The 25025-nt window shown below is 43.0% G+C and overlaps 1 protein-coding gene across 1 annotated transcript in view; it reads right to left on the bottom strand.

Moving 5' to 3' along the window:
* FMNL2 (formin like 2) overlaps positions 1-25025 on the bottom strand; it is a 323204-nt gene that overhangs the window by 98079 nt on the left and 200100 nt on the right. The window contains 4 exon segments of the mRNA XM_059393967.1: positions 5524-5676; positions 8718-8801; positions 18266-18342; positions 23555-23635. Coding sequence (XP_059249950.1) covers positions 5524-5676; positions 8718-8801; positions 18266-18342; positions 23555-23635 — 395 coding nt within the window.

Raw genomic sequence — 25025 nt, 5'->3', positions numbered from 1 at the left:
TACCCTTCATACTTAGCCTTTTGCTCTGCTTTTCAGGTACCAACTGCATAGATTCAAGCAACAGCAATCTTTTCCTCCAATCAACACCCAAAACATTCCCCAGACCCTACACACCTGAAAAGATCAACCACCTCATGGGACTTCCCATTCCGTTGCCTACCAGATAAAAACCAAATTCCAAAATTCAAGGTTCTTTATTATGTGGCCTCTCCCTGATTCACAAGTATAGACTACATGTATTTTAGGCCAGTTCAAAAACATTATAAAAACTAAAACATAAAGTTCACTCATAATCCTCCCTGTGGTTAAAAAAAGTCACTTTTTTCACTTAATAAGTTTCCCTTTCAATGCCTTCCCAACTGCAAATAGGTGACCATGAAATTTTATCAGTACAGAACTTTCTGCCTTACTCTTGTCCTTTGTTTAGTAAACACTTTTTCATGTTTCATGTGTTAACTTGTTCTGTAATACCTCGACTGATCAGCCATATTGACCAGCACGTCACTCAAAGTCTCCGCTAGACCCTCTGGCATCTCTGCGAAGTGGAATAAAGACACGTGGACACCCTGATTAAAAAAGGCTATCAATGAAGGAGGAAAAAATCCCCCTGTGCATAAACAGGCAGGAAACATGGTTTGGAAGTTGGAGTCAGTCTGACCTCTTACCTAGCTTGTTTGGTCCCAGGCAAGTTGCTTAGCCACTACAGACTTCAGTTTCTTCTCAGGGATAACAGTCACCACTATCTCATTAACCCACTGGGAGTGGTAAATCACCAAAGTCCTTAGAACCGTGCCTGGCAGAGAACACTCAATATTTTCCTCCCCAGAAAAAAGTGTATCAATGTTCTCTACATCTCTGTGCTTCTTTTTAAATACTTAAAAAAATTAGTCCCATGGGGGAAAAAATGTTTATCAACAAGGATCTAAATCTGAACTCGTCATCTCTCTTTTTTTTTTTTTTTAAAGATTTTATTTATTTATTTGACAGAGAAATCACAAGTAGATGGAGAGGCAGGCAGAGAGAGAGGGAGGGAAGCAGGCTCCCCGCCGAGCAGAGAGCCCGATGCAGGACTCGATCCCAGGACCCCGAAATCATGACCTGAGCCGAAGGCAGCGGCTTAACCCACTGAGCCACCCAGGCGCCCCTGAACTCGTCATCTCTTTATGTAAATTCACTAAAGATAGAGGTGGTCAACAGAATGATGACTATTCAGGAAATGTCATTCCTTTAAGATAATGATCTCAGGAAAAACAGTGAAATTTGTTCTGGGGGTATCTTAGGAATAAATACTTTTGTAAGTTCACATTTTAGAGGAAACGTGGGTATTGGTTTCCTCACCACATTGGGAAGGGTCAATCGGGGTGACCCTCGAGGCCTTGCCAGCTTTGGATGTATATGACCCAATTTTGCCATTAAACCACCCTCTACCCCATCACAAAGCTTCTGCTCCAGAAAAGACACTTTCTTCCATCTTCCCCAAACATGCCTGACCTTTGATGTAAGCTTTTGCTCCTCTCATGCTTCTTCACTTTACTTTCACCAGAAGCACTTTCCTCACCCTGAATAGCAACTCTGGCCGTAACCCCAAGTCCCAGTTAAAATCTGACCCCTTCTTCCAGGCTCTTAGTGCTCCACGGATTTCTTTAAAAACCCAAAGCTTTTATTTACTGTCTATGTCACTCCTTATTTAAGTCTAATGGCATTAAGTAATCATTCTTAAAAATTAAAAATCACTGTCCCTTAAATCTGAATACAATCCTTGTCTTCCAAAACCTAGTATGTACACACATGCATATACAGCACCATTTATTTTAGCTAGACCTACAGCCATGTTAACAGGAATCTTAACTGAAGGCACGCAAGACTCTTGGCTTACAACACCGTACAATTCTGGTCACTACTGCATCAGTCTCAGAATTTTGACCACTGGCCAAGCTGACAAATTCATGTAATACAGAATCTAATACCTGATATAACTCAAGGTGAATGTCATGTCCTAAAATTTTTACTAATCCATTTTAAATAGTTAAAAAATGAAGTTTGGGGCACCTGCGTGGCGCAGTGGGTTGAGACTCAGCCTTCGGCTCAGGTCATGATCCCAGGGTCCTGGAATGGAGCCCCACATGGGGTTCTCTGCTCAACAGGGAGCTTGCTTCCTGCCTCCCCCTCCCCCGCCTGCCGCTCTGCCTACTTGTGATCTCTCGCCCTCTGTCAAATAAATAAATAAATAAAATCTTTAAAAAAGAAATTAAAAAAAAAAAAGAAGTCTGAATACAAAGAGGAGAGTGCGTCACATTACAATTTTCTTTAAAAATGGTGTTTTTCTTTAATCAAGCCCCACTTATAAAGTGTTTTAAATTTCTTAAAATCTCATTTCCTCTTCCAGCTTTAGCTAACACATTTTGCCAAGTGATAAAGGATGAGATCACTGAATCTACATTCTTATCTGGAGATTAAGAGGAGGGAACTAAAATCTGCATTTGGATCCAAAGACATATTCCCAACAAACAAAGCTACCAGAATAAGCTACAGAACATGAATTAATACCCTTTTATGCTTTCCCAAAAAATGGTAACATGAATACAATATACCTTAGGGGATCAAATTCTTAGATTAAAGAATAATAATATGATAACAGAGTATATCAAAATTTAAAAGGCAGTGGGTTTTGTTCTAGTACGGGGTGATGGGGAGCCGTGAGGTCATCATATTATAACATGGGAGCAGTCACGATACCCTGCCACCATGTACGATGAGCTCTCGTGGCCATCATGCTCACCCGTGACTTACGACTTTTTCCAGTTTGAAGCCTCATCACCAGTGTGTAAACTGTAAACTCTGGAGGCCACAGGGAGAGAAGCAGCTCTGTTGGCATTGGAACTGAAGATACTCAGGCAGAGAAACCATCTGGTGGTGGTGTTAAGGAATGAACGGAACCAGACGAAGGGGAGACAGTAGGAGGAGAAAGGACAAAGTAGAGGAGGCAAAGACGATCAGAAAGGAGATGGCAGAATGGAAAAGAAGGACAACGAAAAGAAATCCAAAAAGTGAAGGAAGTGTGGGGAGCAGAGAAAGAAAGGGGAGAGAAGGAGGAGGAAGAGAAAAGAAATGTAAACAATCTTTGGGTATATGAAAAGCAACATGTACCACATGCCTGTACTTCTGACCGCGGTTCATTTGGTTTTTTTAAGTCACAGATGCTATCAAATGACCATATACAGAATTACAATCCAGGCACAAATCCATGAACTACAAGAGCTGAATGGAATGTCATTGATATACGTTGTTTAAAAACAAAAGCAAACAACTAAGCTTCAGATCAATAAGGAGCATGAAAGTTACTGCCACATTGATTTTGAGTTTCTAGAACCCATCAAGGAAGAGTCAAGGGAAACCCAAATGTTCCATTCCTCAGCCTGAAACTGTTCAGATGCAAGACAGAAGAATGTGATATGGGTTTCTTAGTTGGTCATCTTCAAGCACATCTGCCAACCAGAAAGGTCAAATACTTCCTGCGTTTCTCAGAAGAACATCTCCATCGTATCTATCCCTACACTTTGGGTCAATTTTTCCAATTTAAAATGAATTCTAGCAAGATGTACCTTGAGCCAACTGTCAAGCAAGTCAGGCTGGACATGGATGTCCCTGCCCTGTGCCTTCTAGGGTGCAGGACTACAGTTCTCCTTGAATCAAAAATATTTCCATATTTTACTGACTCCTCCACTCTTCCACAAACAACGTGCTCTCAATGAACAGTCCTCATAACTCAAAATTAGCCCTAACAAATTATTAATCAGGAAAATTGATCTTTATTGAGGGGTAGCTGGCCAATAGGTGATACGTTCCAGGTAAGAAACGATAAAAAAGCAACTTAAAATGTGCTTCGTCAATTAAATTCCTTACATATAATTATATCTCTACTAAGGGTAAGAATTCCTATTCACACACAAAGGTCATGAAGGGAATTCTTCACACATGACTGGCCTTTCTTCAACTTCCAAATCAGCCTGTCCACATGTAGATTTGGTGAAGGCTAGCTAGTGATAGAGTTCTCAGCCTGTTGCAAAGACCATGAGATAGACTGAAACACTGCTCTTCATTATTATTAAACCATTCATATCCATTAATATTTATGGCATCTCCAAACATGGAAAATCTGACTGGTTGATCAGAAGCATCATATTCAAATGTCAAACCCGTCAGCAAACCTGAACTTCATTATTGAGGTATTTACTTTCTATGACCAAAACCCAAGTCAAAGGGACAAGAAGTAATCAGAGGACTAATAATATGAAAAGTCTGCAAGCCACATTTTCACGACTTACAACTTGACACACAGACCCTACTACCAATGACCCAATACCCATGGGAATCTTCAACACTGACAGGGACAACATCCACGTGCCAGATCAAGCCTAGAGTAAGTGACATAAATTTTTTAGGTTACAAAGAATAAGCAGCAGTGGGGAAGGGAAGGCTAATTAATAAAATATTTATTCAGTTATTTATGAACTTGCTCTGGATGCCATCTCTACCTTGACAGGCCGGAGTTCTGATTTAGCCATCCTGACCTTAACGTTAAGTACAGTGTCTGGCAATTTACAGAAGCTCAAAAATATTTTTCGGTGAATGAATGACTATAGGTAAGAGAGAACAATCTTAGTGATATTGTACTCATTAGTCGTACAGACAGTCAGCACCCATCTTTCCTCAGCTTGGTGGCATTTCAGCCATGACAGACTGGAGAAGAATCCTTAAGAGGAAACAAAAGGTTGACAACTGAGCACACTAACCAAAGGAACACTGCTTAAAAGCATTCAGTTAATAAAAAATGGTCACTACAGGGGGGCCTGGGTGGCTCAGTGGGTTAAAGCCTCTGCCTTCGGCTCGGGTCATGATCCCAGGCTCCTGGGATCGAGCCCCACATCGGGCTCTCTGCTTGGCGGGAAGCCTGCTTCCTCCTCTCTCCCTCTGCCTGCCTCTCTGCCTACTTGTGATCTCTGCCTGTCAAATAAATAAATAAAATCTTCAAAAAATAAAAATAAAAATGGTCACTGCAACATCTTGCACCTCTAAGAACACGTCCCACAGAACACACACCTGAGCTACCACTGGAAGAAGGGAGGGGAGTATGAAGAGTCAACCAGGAATTCCTGAGATCCTCAAATCTCAAGAGGCGCTGCCTCGACCCAGAAAACAGAGACGAAGTCACGAAGTCAGCTGCCCCCTGGTTTTGGAAACTCATCTACGGAGTCCTCTGCACTCTACCATTCGGCAGCAGAATTCTCCTCCTACGCCAAATGCAGGGCTGGTGTCTCCCCAAAACTATTCAAAGCTGTAGAGCATTGCCCTAGTCATGATCCCATGATCTCCGCAGAAACTCTCCTTTGCCTCACCGGAGATGCAAGTGCTGTGCGGAAAGATACAGCACTGCGTGGTACAGGACCAGCCACAAAAGTGAGGCGCTCTGCTGTCCCAGCATCACCCAGCGAACGCACCTCCCTCTGGGTTCACGAAACTCACCGCAGCGCAGAATGTCTTCCTGAGCGGGACACGCTGTTGCCCACGGGGGAGGGCAGGTTGCTCCCTCTGTGCAGATCCTCGATAGACCTACTCCACGGCTTTGATTTGTCCACCGAGCTCTCCACCGTGCTTTCCACGCTCTCGAAATCAAAACTAAAACAAAAGAGAGATCCCACTCAAGACCTAAAAGTGGACAATCACACAATTACACGGCTATGCCTAACCGGCTCCTTCCGACCGCGCATCTGCACCCGATGGCGGGGGTCCTCACAAGTAGAGGAAACTGAAAAGGCAACACCAATGCCAAAGAATGTCCACAGACTCAGAGCTAGCCTCGAAAATCCAAAATGACAAATACTGGGCAAGGCCAACATACAGATGAACAACAGGGAAAAATTCATAGCACCGTATCATTTGTATTTTACTACAAGTTTTACTAACTTACCAACGGCTAACAATGCTATGGTGGAAGGGCAGGGAAACGTCTTCCAGCTGTCTTCATTTTGCTTTAACAAGTCAATATGTAGGCTTATACTAATTTATTCCTACCCATCAATTTTCACTGAGCATTTTCTCCTAGTGTGTTGGCAAGTGTACTTTTCCAACCATATGTGATACATTACTTGCAAAGTTATGGATTTGCTTTGATTTTGGAATCTCTTCCCAATGTGGTGCTCTTTAAAGCAGGACTGGTGTTTCTCTGACATTTTTTGAGGTTATTACTCATGTTGACCATGTTAGAATAAATGGCAAGTTAAGTTGCTCATTCTTGTATAATTTGGGGAACAAAATTTTTAAACAGCCAGGCCTTTGTGTTCTGTGCATTTTCCCATCCCAAAGACAGAAGCTCTGCCTTCTCAAAAAAATATATTTTATCAATTGTTTCTACCTCTAGTTCCACCCAGCAACACCTGATCAGACAGAGAATAAACAGAAGGCGGCTGTAATTAATACCAGATGGAAGGTTTGGACAGCAATCTCAGAACAGACAGTAACAATACATATTGGCAATAATAAGGATGACTTTTCATAAGGGTACCATCGCCAAAATAAAATATTTTGTTAGAATCGTCATCTGTAAACTAGGCGATGCTGTCCCTCTATTAAATACTAAGCCAGGCGGCGGCCAGGACAGATCGTCAGTGAATCCATCTGGCAAGTTTGTCACGCCTTGGGATGCAGGAAGCAGAGCTGAACAGAAAAGAGGTGGGACTGAGTAATCAAATCCTTAAACACTAAAAACAGAAGCCTACAACTGATATTGGAGAAGGTAAGCCAACGGGGCACCCCTAACACCATCCATGTCATCAACATTCTCTCCAAGTCACTATGCAGCACCCCCACGTCCTTCAGCTGTCCCACAGGCTTATGCTCCTCTCAGCTCGCCCACCTCATGGAGCAGGAGGAGAAGAAACACACCTTAGTGAAGTATCCTTTTCTAGGAAGGGAGGATGAGCCCTACTGGTGCACATTACCTGGGCTAGGAAATTACCACAAGCCAAAAGGACAGTAAGAAGTTTTTCAACCCATTAGTTTCAAGAAAAAATGTAAGTTATGTCTCTATATATAATTTACCTAAATAAAGCAACACAAAACCAAAATTAATCAGCAGAGCATGTAAAGGTAATGCCAAGAAGAAAAAAAAAAAAGTGAAGAAGGAAACCAAAACTCTGAATTCTGATCTTCTGCTGGATTTGGTCTTATGCCACATCTAAAATTCCCTCATGGTAACTCTGTTTTCTCCCACTGGTCTGAAGTGAGGGTACGCCTGGGAAAGCTGGGTGCATGAGCTCTACTGTGATGTAGATAAAAGGTAAATTATAGCAAACATGTAATACATAGCATGCCATCCTTTTTCACTACAACTGAAGTCTCTTAGCTCTTCCTTAATTCCAAAACTCTTCCTCCAGATTCTAAATTATGCAGCAGGGTAATATTATTGTGTTTTGTCGTATAATATTAAGTGTAAGAGAAGTTAGCAGTTTTTGACACAATGGACATAGATAAGATACAATCCTTGGAGGAACACACTATAAAACTAGGATATTTCAGAGGACAACTTTCTAGAAAGGCAAGAATGTGTCTATTGGTGTTTCTTACTCTTTTCCATATCATAAACAGGAGATATCAAACCTGAAACTGATCAAGCCAGTTTCAGTTGGTACTGTAATTTCTGTATCCACTAGAAAGGAGTAATTACAGCTTCCTTCCCAAGAATTCTTAAGGAAGTGCTGAGGATTATAACATCTGGTTAAGTCTTAGAACTTCTTTGGAGTGATGCAATATAAAAAACAAGTTACTGCTTTTAAAAGAAGCATTGGGGCGGGGGACAGGGGGAGAAACACCACCTGCACCCAAATGTCTTCCGGTCAAATTAAAAATACAGTATTACTTCCTCAGTCTGTATGTGTGTGTGTGTGTGTGAGAGAGAGAGAGACAGAGACAAAGAGACAGAGAGAAAGAGAATCGGTGGATACTGCAATATTCTTTGATTAAAGAAGTAAATGCAAAAAGAATGTCGCATCCAAATGTACACTTTTCATTTCTGTTGTAAATTCCTCCAGAAGCCTAGCAAAAGGGAAAATTTTATGAATTAACAAGAAACAAGGTTAACTAAATTGATTTTCCTTCCTGGTCTTTTGCAATTTTCCGCCTTCACCTGATGAAAGGTAAGTCAAAACAACACAAATACATATAAAGTAGAAAATGGAAAAGCCTCTTGTTAATTCCTTTTTCCAGTCCTACTTGATTTGGTATATCTGCTATCATTTTCTCTGCATTTACTAGCACATACAAATACAAACAAACATATACATATACATAATTTTTTTAACAAAAAGTTTCTTTTCCGTGTCTTGCTTTATTCACCCAGCAATACATCTTACACCTCCTTCAGTGACTGCCACGTTCATCTACCATATGGATTTATGTAAGCTGAGCACTAAGGAGAGCACTTTTGAAAATAAGGACTCTAAGGGTGATTTTTACTTCCCTATTTTACTTTTGCCTTAAAAGCATTTCTATGGATGATTCTATGATTTGCTTTTAGTTACTTGAGTAGAAACAAGCCTCCTTAAACCTTACAACATCTGCTTCTGGGTTTCTCCCCTCGGTGTGGTATAGAATTTTGCCACTCACTTCCATCTTCTGTGACCACAAGAAATTCAAAAGCCAACAAGCCAAGTTTTACTTACGTTACCGCATACTGGGCAAATGACAGATAATCCACTAGAACATCAAGACCTCTGTTTTCTTCATTCAGAAACTCTCTGACCCATCTGTCAAAAAATAAAGACAAATATTAAAGAGGCTCATCACACGGTCTGCTGTGAGAGAGCCCAGGGAACGCTGTTACTGTTCTGCCAGAAACATTCACCGAGAGGGAGTCATGGAGGAAGGCCTAGACTCCATCACACCTAGGAGGAACTTTTCCATAGTGCAACAACAAAAAAAAAAACCCCAAACCAAAAAACCACAGCATTTTGGGGCACCTGGATGGTATAGTCAGTTAAGCATCTCATTCTTGGTTTCGGCTCAGGTTATGATCTCAGGGTCCTGGGATGGAGCCAGTGCCGGGCTCTGCACTGTGTGTTGGGGGGCAGGGAGGCAGCAGGGGGTAGTGTCTGCTCCAACACTCTCTCTCCCTCTGCTCTCCCCACCCCCCCACTCTCTCCCTAAAATAAATAAATCTTTGGAAAACAAAAACAAAAACAAAAACAACTACAGCATTTCAATGTATAAGAAGAGGGGGCAAAATGTAGACCTGCATCTCCCTTGCATTTTACTACTTGGGAGACTTAGCATAAAGTGTAAGAAGTATTCTAAAAAAAGGAACTTGCTAACTGTACATTTTCCACCACAAGTGACCCACAGCCTGTTCAAGGAGCCAAGACTGCACGGGGAATGTGGCAGGCCCGGGACGTGACGACATGCACACTGAAATCCAGGCATGATTCCAAGTCCACATTCAACTCCTTCTTGGCACACTAAGCCATCGAAAACACTCAAGTAGCCAATGAGACACCAGTGTTTAGGGGTTCCTGGAAATTCAATAGGGATCATGATCTGCTTAATTTTTTCCATGAATGTTAAAACCTCTTAAAAACTTGCAGGCACCACATACCATTAACAAAGCCAAGACATGACATATCATGTCTTCTTTTTTTTTTTTTTTTTTTTTTTTTTTTTAATTCATTTTAAGTAATATCACCTTGCCTTTGAGTGGTGGGTTTGAATGCAGTTTACTGAGAATTTTTACTCATTTTCAATTGCACTTCATAGTAACTCTTAACAATGAAGCCCTATGGTCAAACTGAACCTTCAGGTACAGAAGATAAGCACCTGTCACCGCCCATTGCAGATTTCCTCCAGGACATTCCTCTTTGAAGAATGTATGATACCTGATTAAACCTTGAGGTACATCAGCCAAATGCATTCCCAACCTGATTGCCTTCCTCCATAAACACCAAGCCAAAAGAAAGCCCCACCTGCTCTAAACACGACAGCCAGTTTTATAAACTATGAGAACAACACAATCGAATTTTAACTTTAAGGCTGAGCAACCCCTCAAAATCTTTGTCTTTTTTTTTTTTTTTTTAAGATTTTATTTATTTATTTGACACAGAGAGAGAGAGATCACATGTAGGCAGAGAGGCAGTCAGAGAGAGAGAGGGGAAGCAGGCTCCCTGCTGAGCAGAGAGCCCAATGTGGGGCTCCATCCCTGGACTCTGGGATCATGACCTGAGCCGCAGGCAGAGGCTTTCACCCACTGAGCCAGCCAGGTGCCCCTCAAAATCTTTGTCTTAAAGGAAGAAAAAAAAATCTGGTGGACTCAGGATGCCTGTTTTAAAATTCTTTTGGGGGCTCCTTCTCCTTTGTTTCTGTTTGTTCTTTTGTTTTACCCTCAAGCTCATTCTTTCTCATACTTCTACCAACTCTGGGATGCAAACTCAGGCCTGCGGGGAGTCCCAGAGGGCAGCAAAGCAGGAAAAACAGACAGCTTATCTCTTTATTTTCCCTCACATGCCTCAGGCAGGCTATCACAAAAAGTAGGCACCCAATACAGCCCTACGGAAGCAAATAACCATTAATTAAAAAACAAAAAACAAAAAACCTGGGGTGGCAAGCAAAAGAACCACCCATCGGGCCTCTTGAGAGCTGGTTCTCAGTCCTGTTGAAACTTCCCTTCCAGACCAGCACATACACCAGCTCACGGCATCTACCTCGGGATACTTTTGGCTAATTTATTTTAATGATTCTCCCTATACCACTAGATCTCAGGAGGCATGAGATGTTTTTAAGTGCTAATAATGAGAAGCCTAGAAAGAGGTAAACACACACACACACACAATACACATTTCCTGTTTATAACTGGTAGGAGACTAGACAAAGGCCGGCACTCACTATGAAATCCATGGACTAGCCGTTCTTGAAACTCAAGTCCCTGAACAGCTTCTCCAAGGCTTCCCTGTGGCCCTGGCCTGTGGGCTCTGACCACACCACTGCGGCTGGCCCACAGTGGCAGGTGTGTGGCGGGAATCCCCGGGGCTGGGTGCAGGGGTGTTCACTTTAGAATGCAAAGTCGCCCTCCGTTCCAGAGTCTTCAGAGTCATCTAAGTCCCACGTTCTCTATCCCAGTGGCTCATAAAAACACTCCAGTGTAGGAGCTGAGAACCACCACTATTGTAGTTGGTTGACCTCCCAGACACACGGCCCCTAAGAAGTAGGGATGGTCCGGGACACTCCGTGGACCTGTCATGGTCTCAACTGCCAGCACCTCCAACTCAGGGAGTTTGGCCACAAAGTAGAGAAGGCAAATGACTCACAGATAAGAGAATACAAAAAAAAAAAAATAATAAAAATAAAAATAAAAAAAAGGAAGGGAGGGAAGGAAGGAAGGAAAGAGCCAAGTACATCCAGAGCCACGATTCTCAACTCAAAATGCTAATATGCATGTATTTTGATTCAGGGATAAGAACTATTATGAGCTTCTCCTGCTTCATCTCCATGCCCTCCTAGGTTCCTCCACCCTCACTCACTGACTTGGAGCGTAAGTGCCTTAACACAATGTTGAAAGTGAAGGGCACGGTTCCTAACCAGTCGGCTAGCATGTATCAGGTCCTGCCTCTGAGAGGTTCGATTCCACAAAGCTAGCCCTGTTTCTCTAAGCCATGTGATGTTCCCTGGGTCTTTGATCTGGCCCAGATACCCCTAGGTGATTTAGGAAAGAGTAAGAACAATCCACCACGGCTGACTACCTATTTCCTCTGTCCAATGATACCAGGTTAGCAAAGTCACTGCAGCAAAAAGGCTACGACGGGTTTACAGGAAAAAAAAAATTCTTCACCTCCCCCAACCCCTCTGGTTCTCTCAATCTCTGTCCCCGCCACACTTGGGATAGTCTGTGTGGGAGAGAACAGAGGTAAGAGTCAGCTTCTGGGGAAAGGAAAACAATATAGAAAGAAAATGGGTAAAAATGAAAAATGGGCAACTTTCAAAGCAGTATCTTTAATCTAAAGGCATAAAAAAAAAAAATGGATGTCCCATTATGTAGATTTATTCAGGTGATCATGCAATGACATATCATAAATTTAGGGTTCCTCTAGTAAATAATTTCCATTTTTCACTTCTGTGCATGCTCCACACACTTTTTTACATATTGCCAGTACGCACACCGTTTCAAATTGGATGATTATAGGTTTTGGAAACTAGAATCGTTTCTGACTCCAACAGCACGCATCACTTACTGAGTACCCCACAGATTCAGGGTAATTACCATATGTTGTAAATCTGAATTAGGCAAATTCTAAATCAGGGGCTCAGGAGCTGGAAGAAACCATGATAATGAAAAATCGCTCTGGGGGAAAAAAGTCTTTCTCAAGGAAGGGATCTGAGTGCACAGACACAAGAGTCACTGCTTTATTGTAGACAGGTCAAAGCTGTTTCAGAGAGGCTGGTTTCTCTCTGCCCTGTTCCCCCGCCCCCACTACTAGTTTTAGAATCTCATTGTTCTGATCTAGAAAATGAAGTCTCAAGGGAACTTTCTGGTTCCAAATTTCTGAGATCAAACAAAGCAGACCCAAGATCACAAGATAAAGGGACAAGGGGTGAACTCCTTTTGTCTGTCTCCTTAGAGAGGCACTCCTAACACAGGCTGGAAACTGCAGCTGCTGAAAAATCATGAAAAAAAAAAAATCATGAGAAGCAAGAGAAAGAAGGTAAGCATTCCCCAGATTCAGCATCAGCTACCAAATCTATCCTGCAAGATGGCATCCCAAGTTGGGGCTCAGCATAGCCCCCCACAGCACTAGGAGGCCCCGAGACCCTCTGAAGGGTTTGTGACATTACAACCATTTTCATAAAAATATTAAGATCGTACTGGCTTTTCACAGTGCTGGCACCTGCATGATGGTACAAAAGGAATAGTGGATAAAACTTCAGCTAGCCAAAGTACACCTCTTTATTGTGTTCTCACACCAAGCCCTTGGAAGGCAAACAAAAAGTCAGCTTCATTTGAAACGGTTCTTAATGAAGCAATGAAAATTATGCATTATTACTAATGCCTGTCCCTTGAGGTTATATCTTTTACATTTTCTATGTGACAAAATGGAAAGCCCACATAAAGTACTTCTGCTGCCTACCCTAGGACCACAGTTGTCTCCAGGAAAAGCACCTGTGCAGTTGTTTGAGTCACAGACTGAACTAGCTGTTGTTTTTTACATGAAATGTAAAATGACTAACAACTGTGGTTATTCTGTCTTGGGTGTTTGACAGAAATTTTCTCAAAAGTGAATGAAGTGAGCCTGCCATCTCAAGGAAAAGAACTGATGGCATTTGTTGTCCATGATAAAATTTGAGGTTTCCACCAAAAAAAGGAATATTTTGGAACACTTGTATTGACCACAAGCTTGACAACTTCCTGGTACTTAAAGTATATTCAGATGAGACTGGTAATTATTAACAAATGCGACTGTTTTTATATTGTAGAATAAAATGTCTCCATTTTTTAAAGATCGGTATAACCCAGTGAAACAACATTTTTCAGAAGACCAATTCATGATGCTACTCAAAATTACACCTGGGTAGAAAGACCTATTCAATTTTCAAAACAGCACAGTGAATTTTAATTTAACAAAGTACAAAAGCTCACTGATAGCATTTCAGATCCCACGTTGCAAGGAACTCTAATTACTGCTCCTTGGAGAATGGTATATTATCAAAGAAGAATATCCACAAAAATCAGAAATGTTTATTTAAAAACTACTTTTTTCAGGGCGCCTGGGTGGCTCAGTGGGTTATGCCTCTGTCTTCAGCTCAGGTCATGATCCCAGCGTCCTGGGATCGAGTCCCGCATTGGGCTCTCTGCTCAGTGGGGAGCCTGCTTCCCCCACCCTCTCTCTGCCTGCCTCTCTGCCTACTTGTGATCTCTGTCAAAAAAATAAATAAAATCTTAAAAAAAAAAAAAAAAACACTACTTTTTTCAAGTGACGTATGTGTGTAAGGCCAGGTTTTCCTCATACATATGTTTGCATACAATACAACATATTACAACAAATCAAATGCAGACAAAGAAATCTGAATCCAGCCGCTTTCTATTAACCAGATATTAAAGAGATTTGTAAAAATGTAAATCAGTCCCATCTTTGTCACTAATTTTTCCTTCTTGCTTTGGAAAATAGTTATTTTTCACCAAATATGTTGTCCATGCTATGTTTACCATTTTGTATTTATATATGTATATTATTTACCTTAAAATAAATACTAAATTCGATTGAATAAGCAAAATTAACATTTATCGGTTTAAATTTCCAATATGGTAAACATTAAGAGAAAAAAACTCCATATAAACAAAAGCATATTAGGGTTCAAAATAATTTAAGAGAGTTAAGGCATCCTAAATCAAAAAAATTTAATAACTTCCAGTATAGATAACATCGGAACGTATCTAAGTTCAAATCTCAGTCCTTCTCGGTTACGGGGACTGGAGCAAGATAATTAATAAGTGATTCAGTTTCCTCATCTATAAAACAGGCTCAGAGGTTAAGGCCAATAATAAGATTTTTGTAAGAAATAACACACTGAACATGTTTAATAAATGATAAGATAGCAATCTTGAGGATTTCAAAGACTCGACAACTAAGAATGAATTAATTATAGGGTCGCTTGATATGCTCATCCCCCAGACATGTTGTATACCCGTTAAAACCAGCCTTACTCCTCTCTTCTCTTTTGGCCTGGCCCAGCCAGAACTGGGTCACCAAGACACCAGGAAATGCAGGAGGGAAGACAGACCTTCTCTGAGAGTTTCCGGGTTCCTTCGCCTTTGTACAAACCTTGTCCCTGCCAGCTGGCACACTGCTCCCACAACCTCAGGCCCATTCTTTCAGCTCCAGTGAGATAAAGTGAAATGAGCATCTTTCAGAACTTCTATGTTCTCCCACTCAGGATGAAAAGCAATTTTCTATCATAATGGAGAGCTCTATTTAAAATAGAGTACCTCCAAGGAGAGAGAAGCTATACCTCAGTGCCATGGAATAAAGCCCATAAACCTATCCAGCTCACCACCATCCCCACCCCTTGACTCTTATCATCCTGACATCCAAAATATCATGACATGTGCCCACTCACGCCGCAGAGCCAATGTGGTCTCACAGTGTGTGGCTCCTTTCAATGGTATTTTGAGTCATTTCAAGGGCTTGGATTAGTCGTCATCTAATTCTTCTCTATTATTACAGTTCCTAAGGGTAAATGAATAAGATTTTTTCGAGTCCAATTCTTATTTCAATTTGGCTCAAAGAAAATTAATTTTCTTTCTTAGAAGATTGCTCCATTTACAGAGTTTTCGGCTTATATCAAAACTCAGAACAGACCCTTCACTTGACAAAGCTGTAGCCTGGAATGTTATCGCAGCAAAGCCCCAGACTTTAAACTTAAAACACAAGCGTTTGCCAAGAATAACTTCTTCAGGACAAGTAGATTTTTAAATGTAATTCTTCCTTTTCATTTCTGGGAATTGCGATCTCCTAGGTGTCAGGGTCATTTCAGAGAGAGAAAGTACAATCTCTGTATGGAATTCCTTAGAGATACATAACATTATTGATTAAATATTGCTTGCAACAAGCCTAACGACAGTTATCATATTTTGAGTCAATATTTGTATGAGACCCTATATAAGTTCTTTTATAAATTTATCTCATTTAACCTTGCAACATTTCTATTGGCAAATATCATTATCCTCATTTTATAGATGAGAAGTTAACTTAGGTCACACGGTAAATAAATACAAAGAATTTATGTACTTTAGCTAAGTGGCTTATTTAATAACTAATCAAGGGCATGGCAAAACCTGAACCAATGGGCACCCAATTACCATTCTAATACGGTACCTCAAGAGAGTACAATAAAGTCTATGAATCCCTTAGATAGCCCATTGCATTCCAAGAATTCCTCACTGTAGTAATTGATTATTTTCACACTACTGAATAATTCAGAAGATTTCCCTATCAAACGAGGTCAAGCGAGTTCATTTCCATCAGAATTAGAGTCCGGCACAGGCTTGGGTTTTCAGGACAGTAGAGACAGGTCCAAACCTTGGTGTGCATGGTTTCGTTTTGCACAAGGCTAGGCTAATAAGTGGTTGCATACAACCAGACAAGGCACCTCCGTGAATGTTTCTGCAGCTAAAGCCAAAGCTTTCAGAAAGTCTCACACATAGGTGGTAGACAAAGGGAAAGTTCAGATGCTCAAGAAGAAAGAAATGTGAGAATCGTTCAACATGCCTACAGCATCCAAAACAGCACACCACTCCGATTGCTTACAGATTTGCACTGGCTCCCACCCAACCACAGCTCTTCTACTCAGCCAACTCTGTATTGGAAATGACTGTCTTGCTTTGGTATTTGATGGTCAATTTCACGTTATTTCAGCAGTGCTTGAAGAAATGCTCATCGACAATTTGAGAAGCCCTGGCTGCAGCTCATTCCACCGTTGTCGATCCCAAGTGCCAACAGTACGGGGTTGGACCTTACCAAATGGAATCTAGTTCCTGATCCCCAAATACGGGAAAGTATTTGTATTTCCCAAGCTTGGATGCCCAACTGTATTAAATCACCACGACTTTCACCCCCAGAAGACAAGCCTCATTGCTTTGATCCCAGAGTCCTGATTATCTTACTTACTTTCCAAGAAAGAGCTGCCAGATTAAACTACATAAGAAAAAGAACATAGCATTTTGAACCCCAGCACCTGGGCTGTACAGTCATGGACTTTGCAGGAGTCACTCACCCTCTCTGTTCCCGAATGCTTTTCATCTGTAAAATGAAGAACTAGGGAATCCTTAATTTCTCTTCTGGTTCTAAAGTCATGATTCTATGATCCACTGTTTGATAGCCCATTTTCTCAAACAAAGTGATTATCAACTTTAGAAATCAGTTCTTTTCCAAATACTTCATTCTCAAGGTGACAGATGCACAGTTATCCTCTAGGAAATGAACGTTCTCACCCAAGCTTCATCATGTATCAGTTAGCCTTGCAGATCCACAATTTTAAAAAGCTTATTCTGAAATCACTGTGGAAATTAACCATTTTATTGGCTTATACCTAAAATAGTCTTAAGTAGAAGTAAACTATTATTTATGTAGTATATATTTTTTTAAAGATTTTATTTATTCATTTGACAGAGAGAGATCACAAGTAGGCAGAGAGACAGGCAGAGAGAGAGAGGAGGAAGCAGGCTCCCTGCTGAGCAGAGAGCCCGATGCGGGGCTCGATCCCAGGACCCTGAGATCATGACCTGAGCTGAAGGCAGAGGCTTAACCGACTGAGCCACCCAGGTGCCCCTGTAGTATATTTTTTAATGGAATAATCTATTAAACTATACCGTACCATACATGCAAAACTTCATTTCCAATAGATCTGCAAAAAATGTCACAGGAGAAAGTTCTGAAAGATCAAAAATCTACAGTCTTCCTGCCATTAAATTCAAAGAATCAAAATGCACAGAAGCTGAATAACTTGCTGGATGTCCGTCCAAGAGGTACTTTAGGAAGAACTAAAGCTACAAAGTAGGATCCCGGCATCCCACCACAGAGATAAGCCATGTTATTCTAAGGCACTGTACAATGATGCTGTTCTAGGAGTAAGGGAGCATATGCTCAAAGTTGTACTTGCTAGAAGCAAGCCACATAAAAAACTCTCAGTAATGCTTAGCATTGAGATTTCCCAAGCTTTACTTTCTAGAATGGATTTTACACTCCCAGTCCTAAAAACTTTGGAATGCAAGACGAAGAGACTCAGAACAACTCAGGGCAATGAAGGGTAGAAGGGGGCATCATCCCAGCTTCTCTTCCCTTCTGGAACTGAAGAAAGGACAATAAAGCAGCTTCAACGAACGAGCTCAGAGAACTTCTGTGACAGCCAAGAGACAGCCAGCATCTGAGTTCATTACCTGGTGGGAGCTCCCAGTTTGCCAGGAATGGTCACGCACCCAAGAGACCAAACACTATCACTGCATCCAAGCAAAGAATTTTAGGATTGTTATAAACAGCCCAAATCGAAGGCTGCTCTGCTTCTACGAACTTTTGCACAGTGAGCGATTCGAGCACCAACAAACGTTCCACCCATCTAAACCTCAGTCTCTTGACTTACAATGATTAGCAAGGAAGCTTAATTCTTTGGATACGATTCAGTCACTTTGTAAAGTGTCCAAAAGCCTTAAAGCCAAATGTGAAATGGGCACACTTACCCAATATGGTTGGTTCTTAAAGAAATTTCCAGTTCTCTTAGCACTTGTGTGGATTCTTGAACACGCCGTCTGAATTTCTAGAATGCAAGAACACATATTCTCACAAAACCTTTTATCAACTGCTGTTAAGTGCCATTAGTAATAAGTTTACCCCAATATGAAAATATCTCTGCTTTTAAAGTGGGCTTCCCTCTAAGTGAAGTAAGTCAATCAGGGAAAGACAACATTATCGTACGCTCTCACTGATGAGGAACTGAAAAAACAAAACAGAGGATCATAGGGGAAGAGAGGAAAAAATAAAACAAGACAAAATCAGAGAGTGTGGCCAACCATAAGAGACTCTTAATCACAGGAAACAAACTGAGGGTTGCTGGAGGGGAGGCGTGTGGGGGAATATGGTAACCGGGTGACAGACACTAAGGAAGGCATACGATGTAATGAGCCCTGGGTGTTTTATAAGACTGATGAATCACTGACCTCTATTCTGAAACCAATAATACATTGTATGTTAATTAACTGACTTTAAAGGAAAAAAATGCTAAAATAAAAAATAAATAAATAAAGTGGGCTTCTCTCACCTTTCTTTTTGCAAAGGACACAAATTGTTTTATCATGAAAGTCAGCTTATGAGAAAGGACCGGGAAAATTTTCTTATTTCATGTACTAGGTGTCTTTGAGTAAGTAGGCTACTTCTCCCTTCTCTACAACAATATTCACAAATAAGCCCAAGTGTTGGGGGTCCCTGAAACTCCCCCCGCCCTAATTTCAATGATTTGTAAAGACTCCCTCCTAGGACTTGGCCTATAGTTGTTCTTATAGCTAAGACTTATTACAACAGAAACATACAAGGTACAATCAACAAAGGGAAAGGTGCATGGGCTGAAGTCCAGAAGAAACCAAATAAAAGCTTGCAGCAGTCTTCTCCCAGAGGAATCACAAATGATAGTATCTGTGAAATGGGTCCACCAGGAAAGCTCACCAGGGACTCAGTGCCCAGAGTTTTTACGGGAGTCTGGACACTTCAGCATCCTCTGCCTAGCACATACCAGAAGTCCAGACTCCCTCAAGCAAAAAGGCCTTCAGCACGCACCGTATTGTTGGCACAGTGAATCATTCTTATCAAGAAAGTTATGAACTCTCCTGAAATGCAAGTCCCCAGCTGCCAACCAAGAGCCAGCCACTCTGGGAAGCTGATCTTTCTAAGGTAGCCATCTCAGGACTGCTATGTTAATTATTTTCTGTAAAACCTAACATTTCCCAAGAATAAGCATTCAGAGTTACCTTTGCCCAGGTGCCCTCATTTGGAAGGTCCCTCCTACTTTGGGAATGCCCTTCCTCATTCCTTGGCCCATCAAAATCCCACAAATCCTTCCAGAACTCCCTCAGGCCATTCTTTCTTCAACAAACCCCACTCCGGCAGTAAATGTATGCTTCTCTATCCTCTCAACTCTAAACGATTTCCACATATCACTGGGTCAGGATGCACACGGGCTCTCTGGAACACAATTTCTTCCAGAAACATGTATTTATATTAACTGAACTTCTGGGCCACTCTGGAAGTAGGACATTTGATGGGCTGTGCCTTCTAGGAAGAGTTCCATGTTTTCTGTGCTAAGAATTCAAACCACCTGCATATTACATGGTCTTCCAAAAAAAGGCTGTGGGAATTCTAGCTCAGGATGTTAGGGACCCTTCTCTGCTGCCACAATTCCAGTGGAGAGTCATCCAGGTCCAAAGATGAAGGCATCCAAGGACAAGGAGGAAGAGAGGAAGGCTGGAAAAGCAGGATGTGGGGTGGGGAGAGCCAGGCAGCCCCTGGTGTCCAGATGAAGACTGGGACCCCGCTCAGCATGGGGGGGTCCTGTCACCCTCTTCTCCTCTCCCCGCAAATGCTCCTTACTAAGGCCCCAAGGAAGCCAACAGTCTCACAGTTTCCACCTGGCTGCCATTCTTAAGGAACTCCAAAGACCTTCTCGGTTGTTAGAATCCAGGTATAGTCAGATACATGAAATTAAAGCATCCCCTATGCAATGAAAAAAAGAGCCACACCCCTCCTCTTTCATGTATCCTTTGGAGGGACACCCGACTGTCCCCTGGAGAGCTTTCCAGCAGCGAGGACTGCTGATGAGGCAGAGTGTCTGGCCACAGAGCTGAGGAAACCACTTCCAAGGTGCAGGATGTCAGACGGCCTGCCCTTGTGACCTTGAGAAAGCAGCTCAGCGTTCCCAGCTCTGCCTCCTACCCAGTTCTGACTGGTTCCTGGTGACCTTCACGGGTCCTCAGGGGGAAGGTCACCACAAGCCACAAAAGCACCCAGCATAGCACTAAGGACACAACAGCAAACCCAAAAAGAATCCGCTGAAGGACTAAAAGGCATGTATCAAAACAGAAGACCTCCACGGAAACACCAGGAGATACTGGGAATGACAACAGGAGCAGATAACACTTCTTGGGAGTCACTACACTTTTGCAACTGCGTGATAACAGATAAAACCAAAGGGACTCTGCCCCCGTGTTACATTCTCTCAGGAACTGGGCCACCGCCAGCGGGACTCCGGGCTATGGAGAAGCCTTGGCATCCACCTCGCTAACACATTAACAATGACTGCCAACGTTCTGCACTTTGACAACGTACTCGGCATGCTTCGAAACACCGCAAGGACAGATCACATGCCTGTGGGGAGCTGCGACAAGGAGCAGGTACCACCACTGAGCCGTGTGCACCGGTCCCCTGGCCCTGTCCCATAAAAGGCAGACCCAGGGATGAGCCCCAAAAAGGAGGCCCAGAGATCCCCACAATAGGTTTCATTTCACAACCGCAGGGCCTGCAGAGCACACCCCCTCCTTTCTTCACGGTCCATATGCCGCCTTCTTGCACGCTAGGCCTGAGCACACCCTCGCAGGTCACAGACCAGCAGCCCCCGGTACTCAACGAGGCGACTGCTGTGGAAGAGTCCTGCTCACAGAGATGGCTCATTTAGGCTCTTCCTTCCCTGCCCAGGTTTCCAGGGTTCCAGATTTAAAGCTATTTAGAAGAAAAGCTAAACAGAATATACTGAAGGATTTTTTTTTAGAGGACAGCAAATCAAATATCCTCTATCCGGTGTGAACAAATGATAAATGAGTGAGGTATTCAAGGACTCCAGACACAGTGAGGGGAAGACGACTCAGCCCGGACAGGCTCTAGCTGAAAGTCTGGACTGGAAATCTTCCGTCTTCCCCACTGCACTATAGCTGAAAATTTTAAACCCATTCTAACTGCAAGCCTGCCTTATTCCAAGCAAAATTTCCTTTCTCTAGGCTTGAGCTGAACAGATCATTTCCTCCTGCCAGCTCCCAACAGAAATCTTGCTCAAGCAGAGGTGGTTAATCCAACATCCATTTTTTCTTTCTTTCTTTTTTTTTTGTTTTTTCTTCTCAATTGAACAACTGATCTTGAAAAGCAAGGCACAGACCGAACCAGGCCACTCAGATGAACAAACGCGGTCTGGGGCCAAGATTTCACAAGTGAAGGTCAGCCCAAACAGATATCCTTGTCTTTGTCCTTTATTAAGCTATTTGCAATGGAGCAAAACTAAGCAGCTTACTTGCCTTACATCCTTCGCCTCACTAAGGAATCATTGTTCCCGAAGGGAACCGGAACTGTGCCAGGAGAAAGCATCCCGTTCCCTCCAAGCATCTCCTTACAGCACTTAGGGATGGACTCTGAGAAGCCTTCTCGGGGAGTTTTCTTATTCTCCCCTTTCTCCTAAGAGTCTGTCAAATAGGGAGAGAATTATTCTACAGGGGTGGAACGCGCTGTGTATGAGAGGCGCACTCAGTCTGGACACAGACACCAGTGTTCCTGCCTTACTTAGCTTCCCAGGAGGGTACCGAAGGCCAGGGTCCAAGCCACCCAGCCCGAGGGTGTGCAAGCTGCAGGGATTTCTCGAAATATTTCTGAAGTAGAATCTTGCTGCTCCCTTAAAGCGGCACAGCCCCCAAAACCTCCTGTTTTTTCCGGGATTGTGTTTTGGGGGAGGGTGCCTTCGTTTGACCCTCTGTCAGCTGATGACCTTGAAGGCAGCTCTATCCTTGGGGAAGGAGGCGAGAAAGTGGTGAGTAAGAATTAGGCAACGGTCTCATTTTGGGGGCCAGACAGAAGCTCTTTAAAGCAAAGAAACATGTGTGAGCCATATTTGGGGGCGGGGGGAGCGGAGATCATTATACTTTGACAGGTACATTCTCAGAAGAGGCGGCGGCCTCACAGTCCGACGCCAAAGTCTACAGCCCGATGTCATCATCATCCCAGACGGTAATTCTTCTGCTGGTCCCGTGTCAGGCACAGAAACTTCCAAAAGGAAGGAATAGTTGTCCTCATTTACTTGATTATTTTTTTGGATGGGGGGTGGGGTGGGCAGTGAGTCAGGGGTGGAGGGCGCAGAGGGATATTTGGAGTAAAAGCAGAAGCTAAAGAAAAAGATTTAAAAAAAGATCACGAGAGCCCTGGAGACAGCGGGAAACTAGGAAAAGTACGCCTTTCTTCTCTCATGAGTCCCACCCCGAAACAACAGAGGGAATTCAGCTCTCGTTATTTCTGCTGCAGCCTGGAAAGCAGGAGTCGCGGGAGGTCAACCCCAAAACAAGTGCTCTCTGGTGAAGAGTGCCCGTACCCATCCTGAGCAAGGACAGATCGGTGCGGAGACAGCCCAGGACCGAGCCCAGCCTGCGGGGCTGTGCCAGGCTACATGCTTTACCACAAGGCATCGGTTTAAACCAATTGTGTGGCTGCACAAAGCACAGCCTGTTTGTAAAGGGAGAAAGTCAGTTGAGAAGGGAATTAGCTATTCTCTCCTTACCTTCTTGGGGCCGGGGGCAGGGTGAGGCCGGGGGGAAGCGGCTAATAGCATCAACACAGGATGTGAGTGCACAGCTGGGATGACAAAGCCCCACTGATTTTTCAAGGCCTCTGGAAACGCACCAAGGCATGAAAGACAAGTATTCCCTTCGCTAAGGCTGCTTTTTCCAGGGGCCTGAACACCTCTGGGCTGGACTCACTGCCCTGTGTAATTGGAAATGGCAGTGACTCACGACCCATCAGAGGTACGTGACTCCCGTCTCAGGAAAGCACTCTCAAACACACCCCTGCACGAGAAGGATGGCTTTTCTTCTTTATTCCTCATGGTGTCTGTCTCCCGAGACTGGTTTCCTGGAGGTTCCCGCAGAGGCGACAGTGCAGAGGAAGGAAGGTCCCCTCCAGTGCACACTCACGAGGAAGTGGCAGCAGGAGTGAAAACAAATCCCTCTTACCTTCCTGGTTACAGCTGGGTCCAGATAGCCCTTGAGCTTTTGAATGTATGTATGGGGAGGATTCTTCACCTGGAATCGTTCCTGCAGGAAGCACAAAAGTAAAAAGCATGAGACTCACGGAGGCAAGAGCGTCGGCCACACTCCAACAGGTCAGTATGGCTGACCCACGGCTGATGCCCGTCCACCACAAGAGTGTGGCCCCACAGATGATCTTTATGTATCTGCACGGCTTGTGGAGGGTTTTGAACTTTTACAGTGAATGATACTATCCTCGTTTTGCAGAGGAGAAAAGCAAAGCTCCAAGAAATTCACCACCTCCCTAAGATGATGCAGTGGGTTTGTCAGCCCTGCTCTGGCTCTGTCCGCGGCCCATTTCAGCAGGTCTTCAGGCCACTGCATAGTCTACGGGCCGTCTCCAATGTGGGCAAATCCTTTTCTTGGGAATAGGAGTCTTCAAACATACCAAAACCTTCACTCAAACTGGGTAAAGACCGTTTGTTTCAAAAATCAGTAAAGAGTCTCCTGCTAAGAGACAAGTGAGCGTATGCGGTCTGCAGGAGTACCGATGCACGGATGCGATCATGAACGCGTACATGAGGCAATCCCAAAGCAGAAGACCCAAAGATGTTTTTAACAAAGGCACAGTCACTGAAATAAGCTTATGAAACCAGAAAATATACCCCAAGGTGAAATGGGAATGGAGATCTGGAGTGGGACCAGACAGTCTGCGTCACTAACAAGTCTTATGCTAAGGCTGTGCACGGAGGTGCCACACTTGGGAGAAACTCACACCCACATGTGTCAGCTTTCATAGACCACAATGTCCAAAGCAGCCTAAGAAGCAGTAGTAAAAAACTGGGTACATGCCCACAAACTATAAAATGGCTAAGTGCTCGTATTATGTTCATACAATGGTATGCCATATTTCGACGAAAACCAACAAACTGTACTACATGCTCCCATATGGACAGATCTTATAAACCTAATGTTGAGCCAGAACGAATGTGATTTCATTTCTATGGATTCACAGGATGGGCAAAATTAAACGTTAATGGTAGGGACACATACATAAGCTGTTTTATTTGCTGATACACACATATCTATCTAGGGAGTGGGGAAAGAGCGGTTTAGTATTAAAATGACAGGGGACTGAGGTGGGGGAAGGAAAATGCCCAGTGATCCCAACGGGCTCCAAGGTTCGATTTCTTCATCATGTGGTAGTCACACAGGCACTGGCTTTACCCTGCTTAGGATGCTCGTATTAGGTTTCACAACCTTTTCCAGACCTATGCTACCTTTCACACACATACAAGTTTAAATGAATCAGCTCTAAAAGGAAAAATTAAGATTCGTCATGACATCAAAACCATTCTTAGGGTCTCTTCTATCCACAACCTCAAAAGATGCTTTCCTAGTAATTCTAGTCTGATTATTGCTTATGCCACAGCGGAGTTTGGGAGTATTTTGCAAC

The sequence above is a fragment of the Mustela nigripes genome, chromosome 3 (genome assembly GCF_022355385.1).
Source record: "Mustela nigripes isolate SB6536 chromosome 3, MUSNIG.SB6536, whole genome shotgun sequence".
Classification (NCBI taxonomy): domain Eukaryota; kingdom Metazoa; phylum Chordata; class Mammalia; order Carnivora; family Mustelidae; genus Mustela; species Mustela nigripes.
The sequence above is the reverse complement of the archived record's forward strand: the minus strand, read 5'-3'. Positions and strand labels throughout refer to the sequence as shown.